The sequence below is a fragment of the Macadamia integrifolia genome, chromosome 9 (genome assembly GCF_013358625.1).
Source record: "Macadamia integrifolia cultivar HAES 741 chromosome 9, SCU_Mint_v3, whole genome shotgun sequence".
In the NCBI taxonomy this organism is placed as follows: Eukaryota; Viridiplantae; Streptophyta; class Magnoliopsida; order Proteales; family Proteaceae; genus Macadamia; species Macadamia integrifolia.
The window spans coordinates 34,940,829-34,953,754 of record NC_056565.1 but is presented as its reverse complement, the minus strand read 5'-3'; the positions used below and the strand labels follow the sequence as shown (position 1 = coordinate 34,953,754).

Below are 12,926 nucleotides of genomic sequence, written 5' to 3'. Positions count from 1 at the left end.
ATATATATATAGAGAGAGAGAGAGAGAGAGAGAGAGAGAGAGAGAGAGAGAGAGAGAGAGAGAGAGAGAGAGGGAGAGATTGATTTTCTTGTTTATTAGGATACTAAGCAATAAATAAAATGGTGAGACAAGATTAATGTTGAAGTAATAAGGTTGAAAATTACATTGCAATCACTTTGAATTATCTTAAACACGGGATGTATTTGTTGTACCTTTTGCATTAATTTTTTGGTCGGTAAAACCTTTTGTATCAACTTTAATTGAGTTAGATATCTTCGTCGCAAGAATTAACTTCTAAGACCGGGGGAGCTGGACAAATTAAGTAGACTTATAATGAATAAGCAACTATGAAATGTAGGCTGGGGGTGTGGGTCCCATGTAATGGCTAGCATCTCATAATCTCTTAAGAACTCTCCCATCCTTAAGAGATTGAAAAGACTATAATCCTAAAAAGATATTATATGGATCCTCTTATTCTTAAAAGAACTTGTAGGGGTGAATTTTTCCTACCTACTATATAGAAAGAGAATAACTAATGCAAACCTCTAAGGAGATCTTTTGAGGAGTGGACTAGACCCAATGAGTCAAACAAATAAAAATATTGTGTCTCTTTGTGTGATTGAAATTGTCTATTTTTTTATTCTTATTTATTTCATATAACCAAATAATAAAATTTAAAAAGATACAAATCCACTAGTGATAACATATTCACCAACTTTGGGATATTTAACAAATGGTATTAAATACATGGACTCATAATCAATTCTCAAAACCATTGATGCTTATTTAGCGTTTCATAGGAAAGTGGCTATATACTCCTTCAACAAACAGTCAAGGGTAAGATGGTCCAAGACAGACCAAGTAATCAACCTATTTTGTTGATTTCCTTTTCCACTCACTACGAGCCCGATTTATTTCCAGTCCACTATCTGGAAATCTCAAGAAATGCAAGAACTCATAGCAGTCTTCTTTGTGTTTCCTCTCAATGGAAAATCCATTTGTCCTATTAAGCTCTGGAATTGCTTCTGCATCCTCCATCACAATACTAGCGAGGGAATCAACCTCATCACCAGATTGGCATTCTCTTCTATAGTCCAATGTGATCTTTTCAAGTTCATAATTGTCCATAATTTCCTGAGGCACGCTCTGTCACAAAGAGGTAGTACAACATTTCAGTAAAGAGGGTAAAAAATGATAAAGACAAAAACAAGACCTAGAACAATTTAAGGTTGTAAAGAAAAAGATTAGAGAAGGAGAGAGGGTAAAATAACGATAGGTATATGTTACGATCCCTTATCAGTCATATGGGGGTTTATCCCACATCGGTTTCGAAAGAGATTTGATGTGTTAATATGGTATTGGGTTTCTTCAACTTTTAAGCCAGCTTATGGGGTTAGTTCTTCCAAGGTCTGAGGTCCATGTTGGTGGTGCCAAACCAATTGATCCTCAATTTCTACTCTCATGCGGAAGTGGTGACCTAGTGCCAGAGTGAAGCCCTTAGAAAGAGTTAACTGTCTCTAGGCATAGACCTCGAACAGAGTGCAACACCTTAGAAACACTATCTGATTATGAAGCCCTTAGAAACAACTAACTGTCTCTAGGCATAGACCTCGAACAGAGTGCAGCACCTTAGAAAGACTATCTGATCATGAAGCCCTTAGAAAGAGCTAACTATCTCTAGGCATAGACCTCGAACAGAGTGCAGCATCTTTGAAAGACTATCTGATCCGGAGTGGGCCGCCTCACTAAAGGTTCAGAATAAAAGATTAAACCAAAAGGAGAAAGAGTTGGTCTTCTTCTTTAAGATACAAACCTCAAGAAGCCATCCTATGTAGGTGACATTGTTCACATGCCCATTCATGTCCAAATCGGTTCTTTTGGCCTGTAGATTCCCAAGGCAATGTGAGAACTTGAGAAAAAGATTCCATAGAATCTAGAAGCATGTGCACCAATAATTAGTTTAATGTTTAGAGTAGTGGAATATCTTTTACCTTGAGCCCTAATCTAGAATATTGAGCAGGCTCTTCAAGCTTGGGAATTTTCTTCAGGCAACTGCTGTCCTCCTCTGGAAAAGCTAATCTGGATTCACAAACAAAACAATTATATCAAAATATATCATTTCTTCTTTAGAATCTAATTTTAATAATTAGGATTAGGATCCAATTATCTTAATCTCTGATCATCCACCATTACTTTGGACATTTATGGGGCAATGTATTCATCTCATCAATTGTGGACCACAAAATGGATCAAATTAATGACTATTTGAAGCCCCAAACTCATCAATTAATTACATATATCAGCCAATGACTAGGGTTATTTGAGGCCAGATTACAGTATCAACATACCGTGGAGTTTGTGGAGTGAAACCCATAAGTTCTTCCAGCACTTCTTCAGGAACTTTCTGAACTCGTCTTGTGGTTCTGTTCATTGACACCCATTTGCTGCATAGCAAAAATATGTATCACAAATTTGATATAGATAGCATACCATCTAGGACTTCTTTACGGGGAAAATATATGTTTTCAATGTTGGACATGTGTGTCCATCAAACTTGATTCATTTAATAAAAGTGTTTATTTTTATTTATGCATGACATTTATTTATTGAGCCATAGAAATTACCTGGTGCCTCTACCGATAAGCACGCCAGTGGCATCTTTGACAATAAAATCGCGTCTTAACCCAGCTCTTGTAGCTTCAAACCATGTCTCAACCTCAACCATGTTACCCCTATCCAATATCAAGTTTACAAAATAAATCTCAACATTCAATCCCAAAAAGCTCAGCTCAAGCTCAGTAGTGTGAAATAAAGGTGATATAGATGACCTACCATGTTGGGTATTTGTAAACTTCAATGTGATTTCGAGCAGTCACCCACATAAGATTCAATTTTTTCATGTTGGTTGTCATTCCCATCCCATCGGCGGAGTAGGAAAATCTTTGGACGTGATTGCATGAAGCTTCCTACATATGATAGATCAAAACAAATATTAAAATTGACTTAAAATAGTAATGAAAATGGCATCAGAGCAGGGAGTTCAACTATTGGACTCTTAAAAAATGCATGAAAAGAGTTTTCTCTACATTTCTTCTCCTTCTATTCCGTGAACTCCATGGGATTTACCTGCATGAGATTGGCAATGGCATCCATAGTAGAAGTTTTATTCGGCCCAACTTCAGAACACCTCACAATGAATTTCTCCTTGTAAGACCTTCCATCTTCAGCAATGCTCCCACGCCGAAGGTGCTCCATTAAGCTCACCGACTCGTTGGTGGGAAGGTTTAATATTGCTCCTACCGATCCATTCGCCCGTTCTGATATGACGATATCATCTGAAGTTCGTAGCTGCGGAAAGGTTAAAGAGGATGAGCAGCAGGAGATGTTGACGATTCCACGACGACCCAATGCTTTGGGACCGGCTAGAGATCGGCATTGAGGTAGGAATCGGAGCTGATCCGGTGCATTACAACATCCATTAAATGACAACATCTTCTCTTCCTCTTCCTTCTGTTTTCTCTCTCTCTCTCTCTCTCTCTCTCTCTATTCTGCTAGTGATGCTGCTTCTTTTTGTTTGGTTTTTAGGCTTTATATACATAGTTCCACATGGAGGGTCGATGAGATCGAGGAGTTGGGGAATATATAGAATTGCCACTGGTTACTTAGATTTAAAACATGATTGGCATTCTGGTGTAGTGTTGTGGCTTATGAAACTTGTCAGTATCTTCTCTAAGATCTTGGTAAGAGTTTAAAAGAATACCCACACATTTTCCATAAGGGGATCATTACCAATGGAAATGTGACACGTGATATATTTGGTGGGGAAGAGTTGGGTTTAGGGTTTCAATAAAGAAACAACCATGTGCGCTTAGGTTCCCACGTCTTATTAAAAAAAAAAGACCTAGGGTTTCTATGATCACACATAACCAACAAGGGATTGTGTGGGGTCGTAAACCTCCCAGTATCTCTAAGAACTACAGTTTTTTATGAAGGAAGTAGTCCTCCTTATGTGACTTTTTGTAAATAATATCATTAATAAATTCTATCACATAGATATAACTACTTTCAACATTTTAATAAATTTTCTTTTCTTTTGATTAAAAAAAAAATCTTTAACAACTTGTTAAGAGTTGAAAAAAGAAAACTCATATTTTTCCAGGACAATAGGAAGTAGGGTTGTCAATTTCAAGTGCAGACTGGCAAGCCCTATCGAGCTTTACAGTTTAAAATTTGAACTGGCCTGGCACGATTATAAATGTGTTGGGTAGCAGTTTGATACACAATATTTATTAATAGGTAGTTCCCGGTACGAGGGTTCTACCCAACTAGCACCCAACTGGGACTGATCGATTAATATTCTGACTTGGTACGACATGTTTACGGCCCATTTATAACCCACTTAGAGCTCGTTTAGAGCCCCATTTACAATGTTCGAGAAGTTTAAAGACCGTTTAAAGCCTGATTATAGCCCTTTTAGAAATAATGTGTCATTAGCCCGTTTAAAGCCTGACTAAGGCCCGTTTAAAGCCTGACTAAAGCCTGACTTAAATGTGTTGATCACAGCGTAAGGTCCTAAAGTGGAGAAACCCGATTAAGTCCGATTGAAACTGACTTAGCCTGACCAATTGACACCCTTAGAAGGATGAACATCAGTGCCAATGAAATTTTGCCATGTAGCATATTCGATAGGGAAAAGTTGAGGTATAGAGTCTTAATATTGTTATTAAAATAGAAAGAAAGAAACATGATCCCCTAGCATTCCCACACCCACACATAACTCATTTTTTTCAATGAGTTGTGAAAAGACATAACCTCCAAAAACAAGGGCTATGTGTAAACATGAAAAACTCTAACTTGTGAGTGAGACATAGGGAAACATAGGAAACACCTAGATACAGGCCCTAAAAACAAAGGGCAAAGACAATTTTCATAGTCCCTATTTTAGAGATATGCCTAGGCCAGGCCAGTAGGATTTTTTTTTTAAAATATATTATTAATAATTTATCCAATTAATTTTTTTCATTTATATATTATATGTTTAGTTTGACTCACTTATTAAAGCTTCGAGGAAAATTCTTATCTCAGGGTGACCAATAAAAAGTTGTTTCTCAAGTTGCATTTAAAAAACAAATAAAAATTAGTATTAGGTAGCGTAACCTTCCTTTAGTATTCCTTTCTTTTCTTCGTTGAAACTTCCTTTACTATTCATTATTCAAAAAATGCTAATTCAGTTCAAAGGTCAACTTCTTGGTATAAGGAATCCCACAACGTCATGCCAAAGTGAACCTGCGAATATTCAATCAATTGAGGAGTTGCACGTTCCATCCATGGTTCTAAAAAATTATATGAGATTGATCAAATCCTGACTGCTCCCTTTGTTGGGAATATAGATAAAACGGGAATATAAAAAAAATTTATATATATATATATATATATACGTAACAATTAATAAAATGGTCAAATATTTCAAGAACGGAACAAGGAGGTATTTGATTAAATTGAACTGATTAAAATGATTAAATTAAATTATGAAATTTGACATGTGACTAATCTTGAATATGTCCTCTTTGATATGAAAAGTTAGATATTTTAGATTCGGATGAAAATGAACATATCAATTGTCCACATGGAAAATAATAGATATTTTATGACATTTAAAAAAAAATAAGAGACCACTGTGACAATAATAATTCACTTAATATGAATATTAATATAGGCAATATTTAGGGTTAGTTATTTAATCCAAATCAAATCTTTGATATGCCATAATAACAAGATACTGATGCAAAAGGAGGAGCCGAGGAAGGTTGGATCTTGGATCATCTATATTGTGAATCTAATCAAGATACTTACCAAAAAAAATAAAATCTAATCTAGATATATGCATGTGATCTACTTTGTATAGATTGATCGTTGGTTGGTGGTGCAGTGTCTCTACCAGTGTGGGGGTAGGGTGGAAATTTCATGTGCTCTTAAGCGTAGACTCCACACGACCACACATTATTCGTTTTCCCAATACTTAGATATAATACTAAAAATTAACACTCTCTACTATAAGTAAAATGTCATTCAGGTGACATTTCATTTTCATTCCTTGTTAACGAATAAGGCTACTCTTGACGGCCATCCATCTTTAAGCCCATGGGAAAGATAATTAGCTATGCAAATTTGATCGTGCCATTTAATTCAAACCTTATATTAAATCTCTTATGTTTCTTATAATTAGTGAAGGGAAAGTGTTTCCTGTGGAGGAGTGCAGCTCTTATGCATGTGTGAGCGTCAATAGGAGCATATGAGGAAGCATTCATAGAAGCATAATTTTTCATTTACGAGGACGAGATGGTCATTTTGCTAAACAAGATTAGAAGTTATCAACCAAAATGGGTTTTCATCTGGTTTAAAGCCTTAAATATTCTTCATTGTAAAATTAATAAGCTTTGGGTTTGGTATTTCCCTGATAAAATAAATTCAGAAAAAAAAATAATAATAAAACTATTTTTGGAAATGAGTTTTACGGTTTTATTTTATTTTATTTATTTATTAAAATTTTTTATTTTTGAAATTATTACAAATTGGACTGATTCGTTCCAATCCATGGATAGTTTTCTGTTTAATCACTATTTTTAAATTTAGTGATTCAACTCAAGGATTGGCTAGGAAACTTGGGATGATCAGCAAAATTTTTGTAGGATGTCTACCCCTCTAACCCGGTGACTAAGCGATTATGATTGGAAAGATGGCCGATTTACTTAGTGGATATCCCTAATCAATTATTCAAGTCAAGGTTAAATTTGTCATATATTTTAAAAGGGTGGTGATTGTTACTTGGCCATATAGCCACTCTACCACCATAGGGACCACCAATCAGGGGAGATGCATAGGCATCAAACCAAGGGGTAGGGTGGTCTTTTTGCCACCCCTTGTGTCTAGGCATAGGTGTGTGTGGTTAGGTAGTGATATTTGTCTCATTTAAACAATCTAGACTACTTCACTCGGTAAATTCGGCCGATTTACTAAGGAGAATACTATGTATTTTGGTGACTTCATTTTGCCAATTTTATTGTATTAAATTATTAAGGACCTATGGATGTTGTTTGTGATTGGATAATTAAAGTGTTTGTTTTGTTTATTTGTTACACATTTTTCGATTTTATGATGAGGCCTAGACAAATATATAAGGCGGAGGTTGGATACACTGCTAGCTTCCTGGAACTAGTAGCTCAACCAATGGGGCTACGCGAATGGCTGTTCCTAGTTGCGCTTTTCCAACCAAATACCTTGGGGTGGAAATATTTCAAGGTAGGGTCAAGAGGGATCCTCTCCTTTCTGTGATGGACAAAATCAAGGCGAGGATTTAAAAGAAGGAAATTATTGTTAACTCCGAACAGTGGCTTGCTGATGAAATGGTAGTTCCTATCTGCACTTTTCCAACCAAATACTTTGGGGAAAAGTATTTATATGGCAGGTAGAGTCGAGCATGTGTGATCAGTGATCTCTGGAATGCCTCTGCACAGCTTCTCTGTGTGCTAGTGACCTTCCTCTTTAATCCAATGCCTTGAGAAATGGATGAGAAATTTCATCTGGCCGGGTGATATTGACTCTGTGAAGGCGGTCACGGTTAGATGGGACCCTCTATGTAAACCAAAAAAAGAAGGAGGTCTCGGCCTAAGAAGACTTAGAGACGTCAATAAGGCTTTGCTCGCTAAGCTCACTTGGAATATAAAACATGACGAATCGGACTTTAGTAGACTTATCAGAGCAAGATTTTTGTCTAAGCAAAATCATCTAAAAAAAGGTTTGAAAAGCTCTTCCATCTGGCCTGGTGTTAAGAAGCTGTGGCAGCTTGTTGCTAATAATAAGAGGTGGATAGTGGGCGATGGGAACAACATTGATTTTTGGCGCCATTCATGGATGTGCCAAAAATCCATTTGCGAGCTCTCTAGCCTTGGTGAAGACACCTTTAGTGGTTTTTTCCCTCATGTGTTTGATTTTATTGATAATGGTGCCTTAAATCTTCCTCCACTTGACTAGGCCCTCCTTAACCTAGCCTTTGATTCCATTCGCGACTTGCCTCTCCCTTCTGGTCCAATGAAGGATAAGTGCATCTAGAAGCTTGATCCTATTGGTTTCTTCTTAGTGAAATTTGCTTGGAATAACATTAGATCAGCTTCCCCTTCAGTCCCCTGGGCCTTTGCCGTTTGGAATAAATATCTTCCACCAAGATTATCTACCCTGGGTTGGTGCTGGACTCATGGTAAGTTGCCATCCGAGGACATTATCCAGGCTAAAGGCATCCCTCTGGTCTCTAGGTGCGACCTGTGCTGTGAGCAAGGTGAATCTTCCAATCACATTTTTCTGGAGTGTAAACTCTCCCAGGATGTTTGGGGCAAATCTGCTGTGCTGTTCCATCAGGCTTGGGCGGCTAAACCCTTTGTTGGTGAGGTAATCAAATGGTGGAAGAGCAAGGGGAAGGGCTGGGCACTGAAAGACCCTTGGATGATTGAGCTATGTGTCATTGTCAATGCTATCTGGAGTGAAAGAAATCTCAGATGATTTGATTCATCCGCTCGATCCTCTTCCATGCTTCTCACGGCTATTTCTAAGGAGGTAATTTTCATTTGCAACGGTATGAGAATTTCTCCAAAATCCGCAAGCGACCTAGTCCTCAGTAGAAGATTCTAGCTTAATAATGTGGGCAGATCTCATCTTGATATTCTGAAAGTGCGTTGGAGTAAGTCGCATCCTAATTGGATTAAGCTGAATATGGATGGTTGTCCCCAGGGAATCCTGATAGAGCTAGGGATGGGGGTATTTTTCGTGACCATGTTGGGAAAAAGCTCTTGTGCTTCAGCGTCTTCCTGGGGGTGACGAATAACTTTGTTGTGGAATTTTGGAGTATTATTAGGGGCCTGAAATATGCCCGTGATCTGAACGTGCATCGCCTTTGGATTGAATCTGACTCTGACTCTGTGGTTGCACTGTTTCATCATAGGCTTATTCTCTGGATCTGGTTTGTGCTCCAGGAATGGTCAAGGCTTTTAAGCTATGTAGACTCTATTGAATGGAAAATTTCGCACTGCTATAGAGAAGCCAACCCCATTGTGGACTACCTCGCCAAAGATGCAGCTAAGTCGGGTTTCTCAGGGGTGAGATTGGATCTCCTGCCTCCATCTCTAATGAGCTCATTCTTGATGAAACTATTCGATCCTATTTTAGATTTTATAGATAGCGGTTGTGAGCCTCTGCTGATGGCAATGTTGAAGGTGGAGGATCCCTCCAGCTTTTTCTGGTTATTCTAGTAATCATTCTTTCTTCTCCTTTTTAATAATATTTGATCTTCTAGCGAAAAAAAAAAAACCAATGGGGAGGCTGGGATGGAGGGGTAGAGGAACTTTTCCAAGTGTGAACGTAAACATGCACCTTTTACCCAATATATATTATGGGAAAATGTTTTATGTGGGGCAGCGTGGCCCCTGCGCCCAAACACGTGGGGTCAACTGACTAGCCCGTTCCCCATGAAATGGAAAATGATGAATGTGGATGCTTCTCGTGCACTCCTTTTGGCCCTCTCACATGCATGAGAACCCCGCTCCCCCACAAGAAATACTTCCTCATATATTATAAACATCAAAGTACATGTAGCTCAATTTTTGGAACTTAGTGGCTTTTGGCATTGGTATGCGGGTTCGACTCCCACCAGTCACATAAATTGTTTTATTTTAAAATGACTAAGAAACATAAAAGGGGCACACCTAGTGCACAACGCTATTGCGATTACAAGTCTAGGGAAGGTCATAATATACGCAACCTTACCCCACTTAATGGAGAGGTTGTTTCATAAAATACCCTTAACACGTTGTACTAAGGTCCACCTCAGGAATGGATTTCTCTGGAACCTTTTTTGAACTCAATAGTTTGGAAAATAACTCACTGTTTTAGGGAGGCTAACTGCATAGCTGATTTCTTAGGAAGGGATGCAGAAAAAGCTGTAATTTCTGCAAAAAATGTTTCTCTTCCCAACCATTTAAGGGACGAGGTTGCCCATGATGCGGAATCTAGGCCTAGATACCGCTTTTGATTTTAGCTGATTTTTTTCCCCTGCTAATGGCAATGCCGAAGGTGGGGGTTTAAAATCAATTTTTTGGTGTATTTTTTTGGAATGAGCCTTGGATTTTTTTTTCCCTTCAGTTTAATGAAATTTTGAATCTTCTAGCGAAAAAAAAAAAAAAAAAAAACAAAGCCATATATTGTTTTGGTTGTAGATTCTCTAGCCTGGCAGGCCTTGTCCAATCTGTGTAAGACAGTTTTGCCGATTTCCTCTTTGTGGCTGAGAGACCTATGTAAGATTTTCTCCCATGTGTTCCACATGTTTTAATGAATAGTTCTTGTATTCAAAAAAAAAAAAAAATATATATATATATATGTTGAATATGCTTTCATATGGCTAACAGAGGAAGCACAAGTGCTTGAGGTTTATAAGACTTGAGAGAGACCACTGGGGAAAAAATCAAAAGACTAGTGGCTAACTGGTATCTTACAAATAAATAGAATCATATATTGTTTAGTTGAGGATTCTCTAGTTCGGAAGGTCCTGTCTAATCTGTGTAGGACATTTTAGCCTATTTCCTCTCTGTGGTTGAGTGACTTGTATAAGATTTCTCCCACGTGTCCCACATGGTTTAATGAATAGTTCTTCTTTCCATTGAAAAAAAAAACCTTATATGTTGAGTCTAGTTTCATATGGCTCACATAGAAAGGACAGGTGGTTGATGTTAGTAAGAGTGAAAGGCCACTATGGAAAAGATGAAAGATTGGTGGCTGAGGTTAGAACAAGTTGAGAGACAACCAAGTAAAATAAAATGTAGTTATGCACCCGATATATGTAACAAAGAAATGGTTATTATTTTGGTTGCAAATTCTCTAGTTTGGAAGGCCCTATCCATTTCTATAGAACAGTTTATCCAATTTTCTATCTGTGACTAAGACCAATGTAAGATTTCTCTCAGAACACAATTAAATGAATAGTTCATATTTTCACAGATAAATAACTAAATATATAAATAAACCATAAATGTTGAGTCTGTTTCGTATGGCTCATATAAGAAGGACAAGTGACTGAGGTTAATAAAAGCTGAGAGAGACCACTGGAGAAAAGAACAAAATTGGTGACTGAGGTTAGTACGAGACAACTAGATAAAATAATAAAAATTATTCACCTGGTGGGAGTCCAAGCCACAATGCCAAGATCAAAACCATCAAATATCAAAGGTTGAGCTATTGTCGAGACTTTCTTCTATTCCAACTTCCAATAGGTCAATTTAACAATGGTTTTCCAGGTTATTTACTTTGAATATTTAGGTCAACACTAGAGCATGGATTTGCTTTAATCTGGTACTCTCATTTGGCATTTATGGACATCTTTCAATGCTGTATTGTACAATAATGATCTTTCCTCATCTCCTTCTATAGTATTCAAAGTAAGAAAATGGCTATTGAATATTTCAAATCTTCAAATTATGCCTCTCCACAGTGTTGCACCATTCATATTTCTTGGTCTCCTCTGGTGACTCCCTACTTTCTCCCTACTTTAAGATCAACTTTGTGTTGGTAACCGATTTTAACAAATTTGGACTACAAGACAATCGATCAATAAATCGACGTCAATTTATTGACTGATTATGATAAGGAGCTGACATGTAATCAAGTTGGCCAAAAAAAGACAACCTTGTATTAAGGAGTTGATCAGTCAGAATAACCATCAGGTGGATAGAGTAGAATGATCGAATATGATTAGACGACTGATCGTGACATTTTACGATCAGCTGACTAATTGTGACTTTTTATGGTTAGCTGACCGATTTCAACTTTTTAAGGTCAACACTTTGACTTTTTACAGTCAGCTAATCGAGTCCAACTTTTCGGTCAGCAGAACGAGTCCGACTTAAGTGGTTAAGGCAGTGATAACCAATCAACTACCCCACTAAGGAAATGATTAAACATGGGTTCCTGTAGTTACCAAACTGCCAAAAGAGGAGGATCTTTTAAATAAAACTATCAAAGGGACTATGGTGGAAGAAGAAGGACACACACAACAAATCAAATAAAATCAGACATCAAGTCTTATCTTTCAGTCCGTTTTTTTCTTTCATGTTTTAGATTAGCATTTTCTTTTGAAGTGTTATACTTCCTTCAAGTCATGTACTTCAATTCATAATGTAGCAATCATGTCTCTGGTATGTTTAGCATCAACAGAGATACAAATCACGTTTCTGGTATGTCTAATATCAACAGAGACAATAGATCTTGTTTTTGCTATGTTCAACATTAACAGAGAACAATTGATTGTATTTCTGGTATTTTGAATATCAACAGAAACAAGATTACAATTTCCCCTTGTCTATGAGTAACTATCATTTGTCTTCATCTTTTTTCAATCCTTGCATCACGTTTTTGCAACGAACATTAAAAGTTCTTGGAGTGATCAAGGCAAGAGGAGAGCCCAAGTCGCTTGATCGAAATTAGATCTACTATTGAATCCAGCTATGAAGGATTCTGGCATACCCACGCACTCACTAATACGGTCAGCTGACTAAAACCCAGGGAGAGATTTTACTTCCAAACAAAAATTGGCACACCCGGTGGGACCCTCTAAGAAGAAATCGTGATGCCAAGAAGAAGAAGGGCTCGAAATTCGAGGGTAAAAGTAGTTGGTAGTCCTCTAACACCACTAAGCCCTAACACATAGTGTTGAACGCACCCCATCAGGGGCACAAACAAATGAGATTGGAGAAGATATGATTCACCAATTAGTGACAGTTATATAAGAGGAAATGTGCCGGTTGGTCAAGGTCTTTATACAGGACATTATAGATCAATATGACCACCTATTGGATCGCTATGACTAATTATTCACAATTCTTGTGGCT

The 12,926-nt window shown here is 37.4% G+C and overlaps 1 protein-coding gene across 1 annotated transcript; it reads right to left on the bottom strand.

Moving 5' to 3' along the window:
- Window positions 1-651: 651 nt before the first annotated feature.
- Window positions 652-3,535, bottom strand: LOC122088148 (oleoyl-acyl carrier protein thioesterase 2, chloroplastic-like). Its single transcript, XM_042657310.1, has 7 exons — window positions 3,127-3,535; window positions 2,833-2,966; window positions 2,625-2,732; window positions 2,349-2,444; window positions 1,992-2,079; window positions 1,814-1,882; window positions 652-1,146 (listed from the first exon to the last, which is right to left on the bottom strand). Exons 1-7 carry the CDS (start codon window positions 3,490-3,492, stop codon window positions 871-873), a joined length of 1,137 nt encoding a protein of 378 aa, XP_042513244.1. The 5' UTR covers window positions 3,493-3,535; the 3' UTR covers window positions 652-870.
- Between the last annotated feature and the right edge of the window lie 9,391 nt (window positions 3,536-12,926).

Bases quoted from the DNA above. Each gene is read 5' to 3' on its own strand.
- LOC122088148 (XM_042657310.1), bottom strand. From the start codon at position 3,492: ATGTTGTCATTTAATGGATGTTGTAATGCACCGGATCAGCTCCGATTC. The intron at 2,445-2,624 runs GTAATTTCTATG...TTTGCTATGCAG, and splicing joins CTTATCGGTAGAGGCACCAG to CAAATGGGTGTCAATGAACA. The intron at 1,883-1,991 runs GTAAAAGATATT...GGGAATCTACAG, and splicing joins ATTCTAGATTAGGGCTCAAG to GCCAAAAGAACCGATTTGGA.